Source organism: Equus quagga, chromosome 10 (assembly GCF_021613505.1).
Source record: "Equus quagga isolate Etosha38 chromosome 10, UCLA_HA_Equagga_1.0, whole genome shotgun sequence".
Classification (NCBI taxonomy): Eukaryota; Metazoa; Chordata; class Mammalia; order Perissodactyla; family Equidae; genus Equus; species Equus quagga.
In genome coordinates this window covers 111,045,893-111,067,021 of record NC_060276.1, presented here as the reverse complement: position 1 = coordinate 111,067,021, position 21,129 = coordinate 111,045,893, and the positions used below count along the sequence as shown (strand labels likewise).

The window sequence follows — 21,129 nt, the reverse complement described above, 5'->3', positions numbered from 1 at the left end:
TGAATCCTAGTACCACTGTCCTACTAGAGCAAGAAAAAAACAAATTAATTGAAAGAGTCCCAACCTGGCATTCAGAGAGTAGACTTTTTTTCCTTGCTCTCCCTTTATGCTTGCAATAAGAGAAAAATACATTTATGGATTATTCTTTGGCCATTTTATAATAACTAAGACATCTTTAGTAATAGCATTACCTATTACATTATTTATGTAAGTAAAATATTTTCTTTAACTTTTTAAAGATAATCAGCTATTTTCTTCTGACAATGAAAAATAAAAATTTAGGCATTTTCCCATGAGGGCGGGATGAACTGAAGTATACATAATTAAGAATAAGTAGATGTTGTATTTTAGGCACCAAGAAAAATAGAAAATATATGTTATGTTGCAGAATAAAGATAACTTTGTTCTATTTATCAGAATATCAGTAGAATGTATCTTTGTAGTAAATTTTTACATACCTTATTTTTATCTTATGACTTATCAAACTCAAATGATGATAACTATAGTTTGGAAATGGAATTGGCTTTTAGAGTAACTTTAATGAAATTAACTTGAGCAACTGAAGCTTGTTCATGAAAATGAATTCAGTGGTAAATTGTGGAAGATAAATGTCTAACTCCTATAAAAGGAGATTTACATTCATTTCTAAATGATGATAAAATAAAATCTAAATCTGTACTCTTTTTAAATTAGGAGTATCTTCCTAGGAGAAATTCTTACTATTGATCTGGCATGAAAGTCAGGTCTAATTCGTAAGAAATGTGCAGCAACCCAAGCACTGACGCTTTCAGAATAGCAGCAATTCTCAGTATAAGTCCTGGTCATGGAAACCAGCAAAATTGGTGATTTGCACAGCCACATTTTGTGCCATGTAGGGCATTCTCTAGTTAGGGGCTATAACTGCCAAGTCTCCACCATCAAGGAGGGGATTTTTTTGGGGGGTGAGGAAAATTGGCCCTGAGCTAACATCAGTTGCCAATCTTCCTCTTTTTGCTTGAGGAAGATTGTCACTGAGCTAACATCTGTGCCAGTCTTCCTCTATTTCGTGTGTGGGATGCCACCACAGCGTGGCTTGATGAGCAGTGTGTAGGTCTGTGCCCAGGATCCAAACCCACGAACCCCAGGCTGCAGAAGCTGAGCATGTGAACTTACCCACTATGCCACTGGGCCGGCCCCAAAGGAGTTTTAAGATTTAGTGCAAGAAGCAGACATGTGTAGGCAACAAAGTACAATATAGTGTGATAGGTGTTATAAAAGGTGAAATACTTGTGCTGGGAGCACATGCAGGACAAGTACCTAAACCTCCACTTAAGGGGGTCTGGAAGTTTTCACACATATGATGATGATGATGTTATAACAGCTAACGTTTTGGGGATACTGACGATTGCCAGGCACTATGCCAACATATAGCATGCATTTGGGAACTATTATTACTATCTTGATTTTCGCAGATGAGAAAACTGAGGATTAGACACTGAGGAATTTACTCAAGATCAAAGAGTCAAGGCTTGAGTTTCCAGTCCATCCACCTCCAAAGTCTGTGTTCCTAATTACCGAGGCACTGAGCTGGACCAGGTCAACTTGGAGGTGTGTTACTGCGAGTGTTTTTATAAGAGGGAGTAGGGCAGGGCTTTATGCGAGTTTGGGCTTCTGAATGATTCCACGGAGGGACTAGGGGAAGCAGGGTGACTTTAGTAATTGGGTATCTCACTAATTTTGATTTGGAGGAGAGAGGAACAAAGCTAGGGCAGGGAAGTTATCCAATCACTCAAAACACTGCGGTTAATCATTTTGCAGATACAACGTGTCCTTGGCAGAAACCTTTTTTCTTGGTCTTGTCCCTGGCCTTGTACGCGTACATCACAGTCTAATTATTAGCATGGCTGATTTTGCCTTCTCAATATCTACTCTTATTGCCTCAGTTTAATCCCATGTCACCTCTCACCTAGGTCTCAATATTCCAGCTTTATCTTTTATATTGCAAACCAGAGTAATTTACCTAAAACACAAATATTTCCACAACAAGCCTCAATTTAAAAACTTGCAACGGTTCCCTGTTGCCTACAGAACGTAATTAAAGCTTCTTAGCATGGCATACTAGGCCCTCCTATTCCCAGCCCACCTCTACCTCTGTATTCCTTGATACTCTCGAATTGCCCTTTAAATTCGATGGCCCAAATTCTCGTCGTTCTGGCAGATTCCACATTGTTTCACCTCTCCGTGCCTTTGCTTATGCCGATTTACCTGCAACTCAATTCTCACCCTTCTCCACCTGGGTAAAGGCCGTCTGCCTTCAAAACTCAACTCAGGCATCAGAAAGCTCTTCCTGAATCCCCAGGTGGACTGTGTTAAGTAAACTTAGTTGCCTGTACCATATTATATCTATGTAATGGCCCTCGGCCTCTAGATTGTAAATTCCTTGGGAGCAGAGGTTGCACCTTTGCCAACCCCAGGAGTTAGCTTTGCCTGCAGAGCCGGCAGGTGTGAATGGGAGGGGGCGGAGTCAGGAGCTTTGAGGCGGAACCTGGAGAAGTCGGACTGCGATGCCAGGCGAGCGGCTGCCTGTGGGATGAGGCTTCGTGGGCGGATGAAGAGAAAAGAGGGAGAAGTGTGACTTTAACCTCCTGGCCACAAATCACCGCACTATGGTGTGGGGAGAGGTAGTGATACAGCTCTGGGGAAACGCTAGAGGGAAGGATTACTTCCAGAGCGGGGTAGGAGCCCCAGAGGAGTTTTCGGGAAGGAGGCATTGATTTGCGCAGGGCTTTGGAAGACTAGCCACCTACAGGAGTCTCCCGTCTTCCGTCGTTGATCCGCCATGGGCGAGGCACGCTCCCCGCCCGGGCGACAGGCTGCGCGGCACCGACGCCTGCGCGCCACCGCGCGCTGCCTTAAGTCTGCCTCTTCCGGCTGGCTCTTGGGGGCGTGGCTGCGCCGGCAAGATGGCGGCGCCTGAGGAGATGATGTTTCCGGGGAAACTGAGGTAAGCTGAGTTGGGGGAGATGACCTGGCGAGAAGAGGGAACGGAGAGGGCCAAGGCTTGGCATGGAGGATGTGCAGGCGGAAAGGAAAGAGGAGCTGGGCCAAGCAAGCCAGCTGCCGCGGCGGCTCGAGCCCTTCCAGGACTGCGCCCCGGACTCTCACAGCCGTCCATGGAGGCGAGGAGGGAAACAGGTGGCGAGATGCAGAAGACTTGCCGTCTGTCTGGGTGTGGAAGGGCGAGGTGGTGGTAAATGCACGTTCTGTAGTTAAAACACGGGAAGCAAGATTTCACTGCTGAGCACCCGAGCGATTTCCTGTCACTGGGCGCGGAGGAGAGGGGAGCTCAGGCAGCGCTGCAGGTGCGACCACTGACGCTGGAGCGTGTGTGTCTCGTTTTTCCAGCCACAGGAAGTACAGGGCCGCCCTCAAGAAGGAGAAACGAAAGAAACGTCGGCAGGAACTCGCTCGATTAAGAGACTCGGGTAACGGACTCATCGTGTTTTCTGTGTATGAAATTGCTTTCCCCACTCCCGTCCTAACTTGAGGGCCCAGTGTCAGAAGGAAGCCAAGTACTATATCTCATAAAGAATTGTTGTAGCTACTGCCTCTCAAGTAAGGTTGTTTTAGACCCACGTCAGAAACAGTGTTACCGTACTAAAGAAGGGGAAAAAAGTCATGGTGAATCATCACCCACTGATGATGACTAAGTATTTATAAAGTATCTAATATTATCGGTGCAGGCATCATGAATTACAGCAGCTAGCACAGCCCTTGCCCCATAGTAAGTATTCGGTGAATATTTTTCTTTGTAAAACCAGCAAGAGTCGAGGGTTTCAGACATTTTGCAAGTTTTTCTCGAACTTGAGTAACAATAGATAAATATATTGTTGGCTCAAATTATTAATATGTCATTTAAATATATATAAGCCGGGGCCGGCCCTGTGGCCGAGTGGTTAAGTTCGTGTGCTCCGCTTAGGCAGCCCAGGGTTTCGCGGGTTCGGATCCTGGGCGCGGACATGGCACCGCTCATCAGGCCACGCTGAGGCGGCGTCCCACGTGCCACAACTAGAAGGACCCATAACTAAAAATACACAACTATGTACCTGGGGACTTTGAGGAGAAAAAGGAAAAAAAATATATTAAGAAAATATATGTATATGAGCCTAAAACTAGTTAGGAAACTGTCATTTAACTGTGAAACAATGTATTTACAAATAGCAAAACCAAGTAAAATTACACATCCAGTAAAATTCAAATCTCTATTAATGTAATGTTAGGGATGATGGGAAACAGATGCTCACAGCATGAATGTTGTGCTGATTGGAGTTTGGAAATGCCATTACTACTATTGCCCTGTGGTTATTTACTACTGATTTTTTCTGTTAAAATACTGTGGAATCTTCATCTGTATTGGCCGTGGTGTCATTGGCCTTCATATAGCAGAATCTAACATTTATATTAAACCTGCTTGTTTAATAGAATGAAAGAAGTACTAACTTAGTTATAAAATTGTATAGTAGTTGTAAATGCAGATGGAAGCACTGAAATCACACAGGAGTACTGGGTAATAATGGTTGCCATCCAGATTACTCAGAATATGCTTATTAAATTATTCTAGGCAATTCTTGAAGTCCATAGACCATGGCCTCAAGTAACCAGGATCCTTGGGCCTTGAGAAACATAGCCATAGAGGTTTTATTTACCATTGGAGTTGCCAAGTAATTATTTTAGTAGCAATACTTGGAATATTTAGGATGGAAAGAGCATTGTGTTTTACCTGCAACCTGTGTTAGCATCTCTTTTTTATTCGCTCAAAACTGGTCCACTAGAGGCAGGATAAAGCATCAGGGATAAAAGGGAAAAAAAAAGCAAGTTGCAAAACTAGCATGATGCCGTATATAGTTACATGTTTAATACAATTAGATATGTTGTACTTAATATGTATCCTTGCATGTATTTGATTGCACATGTAGAGAAAACGGTACGCCCAGAACTGTTAGTGATCACTGCCATAGAGCATGTCAGCTTGGTTTGAGGGAGGATGAGCGGTTGAGTCAGTCAGGCAACAAATGTTTTTGAGTAACAGCTGTGTCCAGGCAGTGTCTAGTCTATGGGCATCCCTCTGTAAGTCAGTCAGTCTGTGCCAGGTTCTCTGGAAGGCTCTTTACAAACATTAGATGATTTAATTATCTGAATAATTAGATATTATTCTATGTGAGTTATAACTTACCCTAATTTTTTTTTTTTTTGCCTATTTTAATTTCAGGTGCTGAAATAATAAAGTTTACTTGCTTGAGAAAAGCAAATTATTGTACTTATCTAGGACTGGTATTGGTTAGACCTGTACTCAATATATGTGATAGACACAAAATCTTTTTCCTTCAAGCCTGAGATCTGTTACATTTCCTTAAGATCACTTCAGTGTTCCTCCTTTTTTTTTCAAATTTAAATTCTGAATAGGAGAAGATATGAGTTGTTATTATAGTAAATTATTTTCCCATGTTTTATTTTGAAAATGTTCCAAAGTACAGAAATTTGAAAAAATGGAACCATCAATTAATTTTTTAAATTTAATGTCTTATCTACTACCATTATTGTTCTTTTTGCTGCTCATATTGTACCAAATTTGGGTGGTTGGAGCCCTTGTTATTAGAAAGTTTTAAAAACAGGTTTATACTATAATTGTCAAGATTTAAGATTGTATCTGGTTTTTTTCCTGATTATTGACCAAGGTTTTGCACTACTCAGCTAATATAATAAAACATTTAAATTCCCTCAGGACTCGCACAGGAGGAGGAGGAGGCAGAGGATGCTTTTCGTGAACAGCTGGAAGAGGAGAAGCAGTCGGAGATGGAGAGGTCAGCACTAATTGAAAGCCTTCTTGTGAACCCAGTTGTTTTATTTGAGTGTTCTAAGTCTTTACTAAGTAGCACAGGTCTTCTTTATAAAACCTCGTACGAAATAGGTCTTATAAAATACCCTGGATAAATGATTTAAATCTCCAGCTGACGGGCTAAAACTAGATGTTGTCATTTTTCTTTTTAATGGAAGTATTTTTCACTGTTTTTGCTAATTTGTAAATGTTTTTGAAAAAAAAATCCAAATAATTAAGAAGTGTAAAAAGCAAAAGGGCTTCAGTAAACTCAACACACCCAAAAATAGCCACTGTTAAGAACATAAGAAAGAAAATGTAGATGTACTGCACATGAATAATATTCATACATATTTTTCTATAAATTGCTTTTTTTGCTAAATATAGAGGACATTTATTTCAGTGTTGATGCAGAGATCTAATTCAGCCATTTCGATGGCAACATAGTATCCATTGTATGGATGTAGCATAATTTATTCTTTATTCATAATTTATAGTTCTCTACTGGTGGACATTCAGGTTATTTACTATTAAATAATATTCACTTATTACATACTATTATTTACTATTTACTATTAATTGCTATTAGTTTATTATTAATTTACATTTAGGTTTTTTTACTATTATACAAAAAGTTGCAATGAGCATCCCTGATTATACAGTCATACATTGCTTAATGATAGGGATACGTTCTGAGAAATGCATTTTTAGGCAATTTCGTGGTTGTGTGCACATCATAGAGTGTACTTACACAAACCTAGATGGTATAGCCTACTGCACACCTAGGCTATATGGTACTAATCTTATGGGACCACTATGGTATATGCTGCCCATCGTTGACTGCAACACTATTATGCGGCGCATGACTGTATATCCTTGGTAACTGTCCTGTTACTTCCTTTGGAAAATGCCTAGAAATGAAATTGTTGGGATCAAAGGATAAGTACACGTAAAATGTAGATGGGCAGGTAGAAGGCATCTCAGTTTGCAGCCCCTCCAACAGTGGATCAAGGCACCCATATCCCAATACCTTCACTCACACTAGGCATTAGCAATTTTTTAAATTCCTATAGTGAAAAATTACATTTCATTGTTTCAAATGTACATTTCTTTTTTTTTTTTTTTTTTTGAGGAAGACTAGCTCTGAGCTAACTGCGCCAGTCCTCCTCTTTTTGCTGAGTAAGACTGGCCCTGAGCTAACATCCGTGCCCATCTTCCTCTACTTTATATGTGGGACGCCTACCACAGCATGGCGTGCCAAGCAGTGCCATGTCCACACCTGGGATCCGAACCAGCGAATCCCGGGCCACTGAAGTAGAACATGTGCACTTAACCGCTGCGCCACGAGGCCGGCCCCTCACATGTACATTTCTTAATTAGTAAGGTTGAATACCTTTTTAATATATATTATTACCTATTTGTAGATTGCTTAACTCTTGCAGCTTTCTCTTTTGGGAGACATTTTTTTAAGTTTGTTGTAAACAATGTTATTACTTGATTAAGGATATTAATCCTTTATCTGTCATGTGGATGATGTATGTTTTTCTCATTTGTCATCAGTCCTAACTTGGCTTATGGCATTACTTACCATAATTTGATTTTGACATCGTCAGCTTTCATCATGATATGTGACCTTGGTGCCTGACTTTTTAAATTTTTTTATTGTTTGAGGAAGATTAGCCCTGAGCTAACATCTGCTGCCAATCCTCCTCTTTTTGCTGAGGAAGACTGGCCCTGAGCTAACATCCATGCCCATCTTCCTCTACTTTATGTGTGGGATGCCCGCCACAGCATGGCTTGCCAAGCAGTACCATGTCCGTACCCGGGATCTGAACCGGCGAATCCCGGGCTGCCAAGCGGAATGTGTGAACTTAACCGCTGTGTCACTGGGCTGTCCTCTGGTGTCTGACTTAAAAGGCCTCCCCCATCCCAAGATGACAGAAATATTCTGCTGTTTTTCTCTTAGTATTTTTCATGGGATAGTTTTTTGGTTTTTTTTTTTTTTTAAAGTGGCACACAGTAATGTGGATGTGCTTAATGCTACTCAACTGCATGCTTAAAAATGGTTAAAATGGTAAGTTTTATGGTATGTATATTTTGCCACAATAAAAAATAAAAACTTTTTAAAGATTTTACTTTTTCCTTTTTCTCCCAAAGTCCCCTGGTATATAGTTGTGTATTTCTAGTTGTGGGTCCTTCTAGTTGTGGCATGTAGGATGCCGCCCCAGCATGGCCTGATGAGCGGTGCCATGTCCGCGCCCAGGATTCGAACTGACAAGACCCTGGGCCACCGCAGCAGAGCGCGAGAACTCAACCACTCGGCCCCGGGGCCGGCCTCAAAAAATAAAAACTTTTTAAAAGGAGAAAAAACTTTATAGACATTCTCTAGCTATTTAGTGTGTTCACTAGAAATGTTGCTTCTTTTCTTGTAATTAATTTATCTATCTAAGCACATAAATAAGGGGAATTATCAAAATGCACTCCGCCCCTCCCCCTCCACAAATGTAGTAGTGATTGAGAACATGGAGTTGGATTCAGCCAGATCTGCGTTCCAGTCCTGGCCCTGCTACTTAGTAGCTGTGTTCAAGTTGCTTAATTGCTCTAAGCTTCGATCTCCTTTCCTTAAATATGGGGATAAAATCAATCATAGTACCTACCTCCTATAACTGAGGAAAATAATGTGGTGGTGAGTGTATAGTGCTTAACACAGTGTTAGCAGATAGGAGGGGCTGTCATAACTCTGCATATTCTTATTATAGATTTATGATGAAGATGATAGCCTGAAATAGGACAGTGATTCTTTTTTTGTTTTCCCATTTATTTGAGAAGCTTCTTTTAAATCACATTCACGTATCTTTGTGTTCCTTTGATCTTTGTTTATTCCTATATGAGTTGCATAATACTTTATTGTTGAAAAGCAGGAAAATTATGTGAAAATACTGTATGGTTTTAGGTACTACTTTAAAGCAGATGTATGGCGTCAGAGGTAAACACAGCTGGACATTAGTTAAAGTGATGAGAGCAGATTTTATTCTGTAACTGCTAACAGTAGGGGAAAGAGCTGAGCTCCATTCCAATTTGTACAGAGGCAATTTGGGCCTTTTAAAGCGAGAAGGAGGGAGGAGTGCGGGGGCTCAGGAGTGTCACAGAAGTGACAAAGTGCAAAGGGTCGGTCCATGTAAATGTGACTAGGCCAGCAGTGTTTGTTAGCTGGCAGTTAGGGGAATTAGGATTCTGTCCTCCCGCAGAGACTCGGAGACAGAGGCCTTGTCCTTAATGAGTACATTTCCAAGGAATGGTTCTCAGGTCCTTGAGAGAGACACTTCTGAGTTGCGAGAGACTCATATTCACAATTATGAGCCCTTTCTAGTAAATGCTCTAAGAAAGGGAGGGCAGAGGCCCCTCGACAGGTGTTGGCTAGAGCAAATAGTCCATTTTCCTGGCAGCGTAGAGCTTTCTCAGGCAGGCAGTTTAATGTGGGGAGTGGGAGGGCTGGGGTCATCCTAGGGACACAGCCTTAGACTGCCGGAAGCCGTGCGAGACTTTGCTAACGTCTCCTAGTGCAGGAGTTTGACGGAGTTATGTGCCCAGAGCTCTACAGTTCTCAATAGTATATTCAAGTTATTAAATTTTCAACTTCATAACATTTTACTTTGTGGTCTTAAATTTATATACACTTTGGTTCCGCTTATTTACAATTAATATGTTCCTCAGAAGATTCATAAATCAGAGTTCTGCACACTGGAACATATACCCTGTAACACGCACAGGAACATGGACATATGCAGTGTGCCAGTCTCTGCTATGGCTAAAAGATGTATTCTTAGACTCTACAGTTGGAAATGGAATATATTTTCCCATAGAGTGTTTGTAATTGTGGTTGGGATATAAAACCCAGTCTAGATATAAAACCTTATTTAACTCCTAATGTTGCTGAAGTAATATAGAACAATTTCTTATACAGTCATCCCTCAGTATGTGCAGAGGATTGGTTTCAGGACCCCCATGGATACCAAAATCCAAGGATGCTCAAGTCCCTTATATAAAATGGTGTCGTACTTGCATATAACCTATGCACATCCTCCCGTGTACTTTAAATCATCTCTAGGTTACTTATAATACCTAATACAATGTAAGTGCTATGTAAATAGTTGTTGTACTGTATTGTTTAGGGAAAAATGACAAGGAAAAAAACTCTGTACGTGTTCAGTACAGATGCAGCCATCGTAGGCTTTTCCATCTGCTCTTGGTTGAATCTGTGGATGCGGAACCCAAGGATACGGAGGGCCGACTGTATTTCATTTCCCTTTTACAAATTCAGTGAGAAAATGCAGTCTAGGTTCTAAACACCCTGTTGACTAATAAACTTTTGAAATATAACCCATCTTTAAAGTTAGAAACTTATAATATTGGATATCTGAGACACATCATTTTAAGATAACATCACTCTTTATAATTGATCATTTTAAACTAGAGACTTGCTAATTTATTTTTATAACTCCTTGTCATCTTTCCATAAAACCTTTAGCTTTCTTTATTTTAAAGACATGATCATGATGTAGTTTTGTTTCCTTTCTTTTGGCGGTTTAGGTGCTTGGGACAAACCACAGGTGTCTTTTAAGTGAATAGAGTAGCAGTCTACAGGTTTATGGCAGAAGATGCCAGGTTTTCATAGTGCTGCGATCCTGCAATTGCCACTTTTAAAATGCGTGGAAGAGGAAGGGTATTAGTTTCTGAATGTGAAAAGCTAGATGTTGCTTTGAAACTTGTTACTCACTTTATTGGCACCTAAACACTACTGTGGTCAACCTAAAGGGAATTCTTTTATGTGAAAGATGTCATGGACTGAAATGGAGAAGTAGTGATTGTTAAGCCGTTACCCTCTAGGAAGATAGCTGTTGAAATGTAGTGCTTTTCTAAAATGCTACTCATATCTTCTGGTCCTCTTACTCCTACTTAAATGATTTCTACAAAATATCTTTCATGACAGTTTAATCATTCCCAATATGTCATTTTGCTATCATATGAGTGTGTGTGTGTTTGTAGATTAATGCCCATTTCTTTTATTTGATTACATCATTACATTGATAGACAAAAATTACATGAGGAGTGGTTACTGCGGGAGCAGAAGGCACAAGAAGAATTCAGAATGAAGAAGGAAAAGGAAGAGGCAGCTAGAAAACGGCAGGAAGAGCAAGAGGTATGGTATTAATCAGATAACCAGACAACTAACTAGTTAACTAAAACAACTCTCATTAAGAGTTACATATCTTGAACTTAAAAAAACGGGTATTGTCCATTTTACCAATAAGGTTAAAGTTTTTCATTTATTTGCCTCATATGTTAAATGTTTTTAAAAAGTGCATCTGAAAAAAAAATTACCTTCTTTTTTTCCCCCCGTAAAGAGAAAGTTAAAGGAAGAATGGGAAGAGCAGCAGAGGAAAGAGAGAGAAGAGGAGGAGCAGAAGCTGCAGGAGAAGAGAGAGAGAGAGGTGATTCCTGTCCCGGGAGGATAAGCGCCCTGCAGATCCTTAGTGAGCACATGTGGCGTGTGAGGGAGTTGAAGAATAAGCTCTAGGCATATCAGGATTTGGGTTTCGTGGTTTTGTTGAGAAAGAGTCGTGTTTTTAGTATAGATATACACTAGAGTTTCCATATGCTGGTCTTCTTTGAGTCTGTGCAGTGACAGATACCTTAAATTAAGATTTTTCTTCATCTTTACCCGACTTATCCTTTATACCATGGATTGGCAAACTTTTTCTGTAAACGGCCAGAGGGTAAATGTTTTAGGCTTTATGTCTGTATGCAAACATTTAATTCTGCCAGTGTGCCGTGAAAGCAGCCATCGATAATTATAAATGAATGGTTGTGGCTCTGTTCCAATAAAACTTTATTGTTTTATTTACAAAAACAGGCAGCTGGCCCCTGCTTTACGCTGTGTACCACTCTGGAGCAAATGGTGTTTTTCTGAGGTTCTGTTGTATATGGGGTGACTTATTTAGAGAATAATATTTTGTATAGTTTCCACATTTATTTAGTTTACAAAAGACTTAACCGCTTATGACATGTCCACAGGAATTAATTGATTGAAAGAAATCAGGAACTCAAATGTTGAGGAATTCGGAAATATTTTGTTATTAAATCTTGACTTTCCAACTTGGGCTATAAAGGCAATCATAGCTAACACATAGTTGCTCATTAAAGTTTATAAGGCATATGTCTATAACTTCTCTATCTCCTGGGATCTTCTAAAGATTGACTTGGTATATTTTGCTTCTGTTCCTTAATAGTGTCTCTATTTCAAAGAAAACACAGCTCGTCTTTCCTTGACTGATTCATCAGGATGTATCTTTTCTGTAATATTGCTAAATTTGAATAGTGTAAAATTGGGTGGTTTATCACCTTATCTTGGGGAAAATGCCTTTGTTTACATCCTAGTCGTAGTGGGGTAGGACCAGCCTCCACGACCTTTGTTTTTTGTGTCTCAGGCCATCAGTTAATTCCAGCTCAAATTTTAGACACCCTTATTTGTGCGCTGCTTTACAGATGAGGGAAGACCATGCTAGGTTTTTAGGGGGCAGGAAAATTGTTTAGAGCGTATCATTTTTTTATAGAGTAATCAATTCCTATTTTAACCGTAGAATGTTCTTCAATTTAGGTCTTTCTGATATCAGATAAAAGCTAAGACTTCTTTTTAAAAAGTTAAGGCTTTGTTTCAAAGGAAGTCTGGTGAGACATTAAGGAGAAGTAGGGTAAAACGAAGTAGATTCTAAGCAGATATAAAAGGATATGCAATCTGTTTCTGCTGTGGGCTAGGCACTTCTCTTGTAGATGGAGACGGAGCAGTGAAAAAGACAGTCCCTTCTCTCATTGAGTTAGTTTTTTAGACAGGGGAGCCAGGTGATACGTAAGCAAAAAAGATCATTTTAAGTGCTATAAAGAAGTAAAGCTGAGAGTCATGTAATAGATTGCTTGGGGTAGGAAGTACTTCTTTAGATTGCCTGGTCAAGGAAGACTTCTCCAAGGAGCCAAAGTGCGAGCTGACACCTGAGTGCAGAAATCTCAGGGAGAAGGGGTCCAGGTAGAGGGAGAAGAGGCCTGAGCATGGAGTTGAAGGAAGGTCAGAGTACCTTAATCCCAGAGACCAAAGGAGAAAGCATCAGGGGCAGGGGAGGAGGTCAGGAGGGTACGCAGGGTCAGATCACGCAAGGCCTCCTGGATTGAAAGGAGGAGTTTGGATTTTACATTAAGTGTAATGGGAAACCATTGAAGGATTTTTAAGCAGAGAGTGACTTCATCTAATTTATATGTTTACCTTTAAAAGATGATTCTGACTTTTGTATAAAGAAGGGAAGGTGGGGAGCTGTGACCCAGAAGGCAAGAGTGGAAATACGGTGACCGGTTAGAAGGCTACTGTTCTAGATAGGACATGATGGTGGTTTGGCTGAGGGCAGTGCTTAATACAGATAAGTTCACGGATTTGGGGTGTGTTGAGGCAGAGTCATCGGGTCTCTAGCTGGTAGACTGAGTAGATGGGGAAGGGAAAGAAAGAGAGGGAATTCACGTCATACTTTTAGGTTTTTAGTTTGAACAAGTGGGCAGATGGCAGCACCGTTTCCTGAGATGGGGCGTTTATGTGGGTAGGGGGAAGGGAAGAACAAGAGTTCCGTTTTGAGCACTTTAAGTTACCAGGGACCCTTACGTGACCAGGTAGAGTTGTCAAGTAAGCAGCTAGACATATGTGTCTTTTATGTAATGCTTTTAAGGAGCTAGGGCAGAGAAGTCTGTCGAACGTAATTTAAACTTGTTCAAATGCCAAGGAGGTCAAAATTCACTGACATGTTGCAGGGCTTCCTTTGCCTTATTGAAAAGTGTGAGCTTTTTCACCAGTCCTAATTACTACTGTGCATGTCATAATTTAGCATCCATTAAATGTTTATGACGTTTCAGCTAGCATTGTGTTTTATAGTATCCACTAATACCTCATCTTAGAAACTAGAATGTGGAATATATGTTCAAATATACTAAATGTTACTGTTACTGAAACTATTATAAGACTGTGTTTTGTGCTGTGAGCTATTAAATGTCCTATTTGAATAAAGATTCTCAGCTCTATATCCTTTGAAGCTTTTCAGAAGGTCTGTGCTGTGGAAAGCAAATTAGCACCTGAAGCCCTTTGTATGCATGAGTTTTTAAAGTTGTTCCACATGAGATAACCAGAGAAACCCGATGTGACTTACCTGACTGCAGATTGTCATTAGTCCTGTGTTTGCACCGTTTGTAGGAAGCTGTGCAGAAGATGCTGCAGCAGGCTGAAAATGAGGTATTTTCAAAACCTTTCATTAAGAGCTTGAGGCCAACGAACATTTCTTTAAAAACAGTACTTCCGGTAATGTTAATTTTGTGGTAAGCTATTTGGATGGTCTGAATATGGGAATCACGTTTGTGGCTCTGTGATTTATACAGCAGCAGCAGCAACAACAGTTTATTGATGAACAAAAGCAAATGGTATTGAATCAGCCCTGTGGCCTGTCCTCGCTGATAGTTCTTAAAGTGTGTGTAAGCAGCATCACACACCTTGCCCCAAAATGCATGGCTTAACTTGCTTCAGAGTAACTTAGATTGCTCTTAGTGGTGGTTCCCTAACAAGTCCTTCAACCCCTTTCAAAATGGATGGACAGAAGAGAAACCTTGGTGACTGCTCCTGGTAGCCGTAGTCAGGACTGAGGATGGGCAATGACTGGAGCAAGCGAGCCCTGCTGCTCCTGTCCCATGATGACTGTGTGTAAGGTCTTGACGGCGTGTTACAACTTAAATGCGTGTATTCATAAATGAATCCGTTTTTGTTTTCGAACAAAATATTTGATGTACATTTTAAACCTTTAATTCTTTGTGGAATTTTATACTACCAATAAAGTCATGGTTATTTTCAACAGTTGGAAAATAGTACCACATGGCAAAACCCAGAACCCCCCACGGACTTAAGAATAATGGAGAAAGATCGTGCTAATTGTCCATTCTACAGTAAAACAGGAGCTTGCAGATTTGGAGACAGGTAACTAATTTTGCTTCATCATGTCAGAATTCAGTGATTCAAAATGTCGAGGCTTTTGAGTTCTGTTTTGGGGAATGGCATGGGCTTGAGATGTTCATGATCAGGTGGCTGCTGCATTCTTGCTGGTCCTCCGGTTCCCCGGCTGACCTTCCTGTCTCCCCATTCCTGTTCCCATGGGGGGCTTCCCCTGGTTCTCTGCAGGCCCCCTTTCTACTCCTTCCACTGCTTTACGGAGACCTTTTGCTTTTGGTTTTCTTCCTGTGCTTGCATTAGTCCACATGGGACAACTTGGATGGGGAAATAATCTATCTCAAGAGACTGGAGCAGCCTGGCTTTATTTGTTGAATGGCACTGTACATAAAAGAGGCTTTAAAAAATTGGCACGCCCAAAGGGATATCTGTGAAAGACAGGATCCGAGTGAGCAGAGGGAAAGTATTCTAATTCACCTTTCTCGGTCATTCTGCTCCCACACAGGAACAGACCCCGGGGTCAAAACCTGCCAGCAGTGGCTGTCACTTTGGGAAAGTTACTTATGCTCTCTGTGCCTTAGTGCCCTCGTCTGTAAAATGGGGATGAAAAATAGTATCCCGCTTTAAGGGGGTTGTGAGGCTGACGTGAGTGACTGCAGGGAAAGCATGTCAAACAGTGCTGGGCGCGTGGCCAGCACGGTCCGAGTGCTTGCTGCTCTTCTCATTTGGTATTGTTGCCCTTATTCTCTGAGACACTCTTGTCCCCTGCCTCTTTTGGATTAATGTTTTTAAAAGAAGACATTTATGTGGAAAACTAAGTGTTGATGTCTTCATTCATTTAGCAAATATTTAGATACCTACTATATGCCAGGCAATGGTGATTTTTATAATTTGGCTTGTTTATGAATGAACAACTCAGAGTAGGTAAATAATTCATAATGGTGAATGAATCCATGCAAGACAAAGTCTAATTATTACTGTGCATTCTGCAGAAGAAAATAATCATTTCTTAGTATCCTATTAATTCTAGAAAGGGATATGAGTAGGCAAATTCATATGTATTTAATGAGAAACTGTATGTTGTCACTCATGTTTATTTTTATTATAAAATTATCCATGCCACGAGTTTCATTTCCTTCTTTGAGAAAATGAACCTTCTCTTTCTCTTTTTTAATTTAAGCTCTCACACCATTTTACATTTTTTAAGAAGAGTGGTTCTCAAAACCCTGGATGCACGTTAAGAATCATCTAGAAAGCTTAAAAAAAATTTTGTCCTACCTCAAATTGAGTAAATCAAACTCTGAGACTTGGGCAGCCTTAGTTTTGAAATGTCCTCAGGTGTTTCTAATGTGCCCTAGCATTGAGAGCCACTAATGTAGGATATGTAACTCCTCTTATATTTTATAGCTGGGATTATATATGCCCAGAATATCTGTGAAAGGATTTACAGGATCTGGTCAATAGGGAAAGCCTTCTCTTGAGGAACTGGGAACTAAGAGAAGGAAAGAGATTTTATTCCCCTTTGTACCTTTAGAAGTGTTTCCAAAATGTATGTTTAATTTGATCAGGAAATAGTAATAATTGATTGATGTAAAACAGCCCCCACCAAAGAAAAAATGTACAGTGAATTACCTTTGAAAGACAACTGAGACTCAGTATGAGTTCGCATTTGCATGGGTGGTTGAACCAAATTGCATTTAAGGTTTTCTAGCTGTAGGATTCCTCATTTATGACATATCCCTAACATTTCCTTGAATTTTAGAACTAGGGGTCATCTGATTCTGGATTCTCCTTCTGTTGGTCATAAGTGAGAGAAGGGGAGATGTCCTAAATAGTTTCAGGAAATCAGTTGTGGGTACTTACTCATGGAAAGGGGAGTGGGCTGTCAGGCTCTCAAAACCCACCCTGAGAGTCGTTTCGAGGAAATATTGACAGTAGTCAGATTCGTTTGTGAACATTTCTTAATATTTTCATAGGCATACGAAATTTCACCACAACCATCGAAAAAAAGGATGAGAGCGATTTGGGTGTTTCCACCATTCAAGTGATGAGTTGTGAAATAAAATTCAGTTACAAAATCCAGCACCATCCCTTCAAACAAAGATACTGTTCCCCTTTTACAGAGAGCCACAGTGACTTTCGCCACATCATACATCTGTTCTTTTCTGTTAAGATTTGTCACGTCATCAAACACTTCCATAATATAAGCATTTCTTTGGTTGTTTTGTTTTTGTGATTAGTACAGAATTCAATTCTAGAACCTTTCTGGAATTGATATTTCTTGGAGTCATAGCTTTGAGGGGAGTTCTACTTTTTTTCTCCTAAAAGAACACAATCACTGATGACAAGTAAGACTTATTTGTGAGAGTAGTTATTTATACCTCACTTATTTCCAGAAGTGATTTAAAGAAGGCTCACAGTCCTCTGCACTAAGTTTAATAAAAGAAATCAAAAGCAAAGAAAGGAGGAGAGAATGAGTTACTATGAATGTGCAATACATTTGGCCCTGGATTTTTATACATCCCAGGTAGATAATGAGCTGTGTAATTCTTACCAAAAAAGGAAGAATGAGTGATATCTCTGGAAAGACAGATTTTCCAGGCATCAGATTCTAAATGTTTCTCCCAAGGAACGCTGTATAAAGACATTGAGTAGGAAGGGGGACAATAACTTTGATAGATATTTTATTAACAGTTGCATACATAATTTTCATGAGAATGTCTCTTAAAGAGACCGTCAATAAATGATTGCAGCCTAACTAGCATGTAGCTTGATTCTATGAAGGACAAAGGTTGTGGGTACCTGGAGTGCTCCCTTGAGAAAAGAAAAAGAGGCAGAGTCAATTAGCTCTACCTGAGGGGGCATTTGGTCACCCACACCGTTTATTGGCCATCCTTGGGCTAAGGTAATGTCCAAGTATGTGATTTTGCAGCCGTCTTACTTGATTCAAGTATCTGAGTAATGGGTAAATAGCACGGCCTAAACCAGGGGTTCCCAAACATGGCTGACCTTCAGGACCAGGTAGGGAGTTACTTTGAAAATAAGGATTCCCCACTCTTTGAACAGATGGTCTGGGGCAGGACCTGAGAAATCTCAGTTCTTCCCAAGTGATTCTGAGAATCACATGGGCGTAGTACTACAGCTTTAGACGGCCTCTCCAAATATCCCTTGTCTTAGCTGACTTTTCAGTAGGAGATGTAGGGCTGGTCTTGAATATACTCAGATTGTATGGACTATCTCTAGGCCCAGTGGGAACTTTGGCTCGGTACCAAAACTCACAAATGCTCATTTGACACCCTGGGAACTAGAGCCAAGTTCATTCACATATAATAATCCTGTGAGCAGAATTTTAACCTTGTTAAATTGGTTCCTTGTTTAATTCTGTTATGTGCTTCATACTTGTAAAATTCTGATTCACTGCTAACACTGCCAGCCAGGTTGAATCTTCACTCTTTGTTCCGTTGGTAGCTATACTTGGCAAGATGGATCTCATTACAAGGTCTTTGAATAATCTAGGAAGGTCCTTTGGAAAATAGAAAATTTCACATTAATGAACACTGATTGCACATATCTGAGCTGGGCATGGTGCGTGCAGGGCAGTCTCTATGCGTTATCTCACTAGGTGCACACATGTATATCACAGACCTGGAAGGTGAGTATGAGTTAAACATCTAGTCATTTCAAGGCCATTGTTTTCTTTTATATATTTTTTTAAATTTTTTTATTGAGATAATGGTAAGTTACAATCTTGTGAAATTTCACTTGTACATTATTGTTTGTCAGTCGTGTTGTAAGTGCACCCCTTCACCCTTTGTGCCCACCCCCCACCCCACCTTTCCCCTTGTAGCCACTAATCTGTTCTCTTTGTCTACATTTTTAAATTCCTCATATGAGTGAAGTCATACAGAGATTGTTCTTCTCTATCTGGCTTATTTCACTTAACATAATTCCCTCAAGGTCCATCCATGTTGTTGCAAATGGGACGATTTTGTTCTTTTTTATGACTGAGTAGTATTCCATTGTATATGTATACCACATCTTCTTTATCCAATCATCTGTTGATGGGCACTTAGATTGCTTCCATGTCTTGCCTATTGGAAATAATGCTGCAGTGAACATAGGGGTGCATAGGACTTTTGGAATTGCTGACTTCAAGTTCTTTGGATAGATACCCAGTAGTGGGATAGCTGGGTCGTATGGTAGTTCTATTTTTAATTTTTTGAGGAATCTCCATACTGTTTTCCATAGTGGCTGCACCAGTTTGCATTCCCACCAGCAGTGTATGAGGGTTCCTTTTTCTCCACAACCTCTCCAACATTTGTTACTATTAGTTTTAGATATCTTTGTCATTCTAATGGGTGTAAGGTGATATCTTAGTGTAGTTTTGATTTGCATTTCTCTGATGATCAGCGATGATGAACATCTTTTCATGTGCCTATTGGCCATCCGTATATCTTCTTTGGAGAAATGTCTGTTCATGTCTTCTGCCCATTTTTTGATTGGGTTGTTTGATTTTTTGTTGTTGAGTTGTGTGAGTTCTTTATATATTATGGATATTAAGCCTTTGTCAGACATATGACTTGCAAATATTTTTTCCCAGTTAGTGGGTTGTTTTTTTGTTTCAATCCTGTTTTCATTTGCCTTGAAGAAGCTCTTTAGTCTGATGAAGTCCCATTTGTTTATTCTTTCTATTGTTTCCCTTCTCTGGGAAGACATGGTGTCTGAAAAGATCCTTTTAATACTGATGTCAAAGAGTGTACTGCCTACATTTTCTTCTAGAAGCATTATGGTTTCAGGTCTCACCTTTAGGTCTTTGATCCATTTTGAGTTTATTTTGGTGGATGGTGAGAAAGAATGGTCAATTTTCATTCTTTTACATGTGGCTTTCCAGTTTTCGCAGCACCATTTGTTGGAAAGACTTTCTTTTCTCCATTGTAGGCCCTCAGCTCCTTTGTCGAAGATTAGCTGTCCATAAATGTGTGGTTTTATTTCTGGGCTTTCAATTCTGTTCCCTTGATCTGTACACCTGTTTTTTACCAGTACCATGCTGTTTTCATTACTGTAGCTTTCTAGTATGTTTTGAAGTCAGGGATTGTGATGCCTCCTGTTTTGTTCTTTTTTCTCAGGATTGCTTTAGCAATTCAGGGTCTTTTGTTGCCCCATATGAATTTTAAGATTCTTTGTTCTAATTCTGTAAAGAATGTCATTGGGATTCTGATTGGGATAGCTTTGAATCTGTAGATTGGTTTAGGTAGAATGGACATTTTAACTATGTTTATTCTTCCAATCCATGTACCTGGAATGTCTTTCCATCTCTTTATGTTGTCATCCATTTCTTTCAGAAAGGCCTTGTAATTTTCATTGTATAGGTCTTTCACTTCCTTAGTTAAATTCACCCCAAGGTATTCTATTCTTATTGTAGCGATTGTGAATGGTATTGTGTTCTTGAGTTCTTTTTCTGTTAGTTCGTTATTAGAATATAGAAATGCTACTGATTTATGCAAATTGATTTTATACCCTGCGACTTTGCTGTAGTTGTTGATTACTTCTAATAGTTTTCCAATGGATTCTTTGGGGTTTTCTATATATAAGATCATGTCATCTGCAAACAGCGAGAGTTTCACTTCTTCCCTCCCTATTTGGATTCCTTTTATTCCTTTTTCTTGCCTGATTGCTCTGGCCAGGACTTCCAGCACTATGTTAAATAAGAGTGGTGATAGAGAGCATCCTTGTCTCGTTCCTGATTTCAGGGGGATGGTGCTCAGTTTTTGCCCATTGAGTATGATGTTGGCTGTGGGTTTGTCATATATGGCCTTTATTATGTTGAGGTAGTTCCCTTCTATCCCCATTTTGTTAAGAGTTCTTATCATAAATGGCTGTTGGATCTTGTCACATGCTTTCTCTGCATCTATTGAGATGATCACGTGGTTTTTATTCCTCAGTTTGTTGATGTGGTGTATCAGGTTGATTGATTTGCAGATGTTGAACCATCCCTGTGTCCCTGCTATGAATCCCACTTGATCATGATGTATGATCCTTTTGATGAATTGCTGAATTTGGGTTGTTGAGAATTTTTGCATCTATGTTCATCAGCGATATTGGCCTGTAGTTCTCTTTTTTCGTGCTGTCTTTGTCAGGCTTTGGTATCAGCGTGATGTTGGTCCCCTACTATTATTGTGTTATTTTTAATATCTTCTTTTAGGTTTGTTAATAGTTGCTTTATGAACTTTGGTGCTCCTGTGTTGGGTGC

General features: G+C 39.9%; 1 protein-coding gene across 2 annotated transcripts in view; it reads left to right on the top strand.

The window, feature by feature from the left end:
* The first annotated feature begins 2,605 nt into the window (after positions 1–2,605).
* The window catches only part of ZRSR2 (zinc finger CCCH-type, RNA binding motif and serine/arginine rich 2), a 31,032-nt gene continuing 12,508 nt past the window's right edge, over positions 2,606–21,129 (top strand). The window contains exons 1-7 of one of the 2 annotated variants that reach the window (XM_046673531.1): positions 2,606–2,983; positions 3,385–3,464; positions 5,762–5,840; positions 10,946–11,054; positions 11,260–11,346; positions 14,139–14,177; positions 14,791–14,909. In XM_046673531.1, the coding sequence (XP_046529487.1) occupies positions 2,943–2,983; positions 3,385–3,464; positions 5,762–5,840; positions 10,946–11,054; positions 11,260–11,346; positions 14,139–14,177; positions 14,791–14,909 (554 nt within the window). In that variant the 5' untranslated portion in view covers positions 2,606–2,942. The remainder of the gene's footprint in view (positions 2,984–3,384; positions 3,465–5,761; positions 5,841–10,945; positions 11,055–11,259; positions 11,347–14,138; positions 14,178–14,790; positions 14,910–21,129) is intronic. The other variant, XM_046673532.1, reaches the window with a different exon arrangement.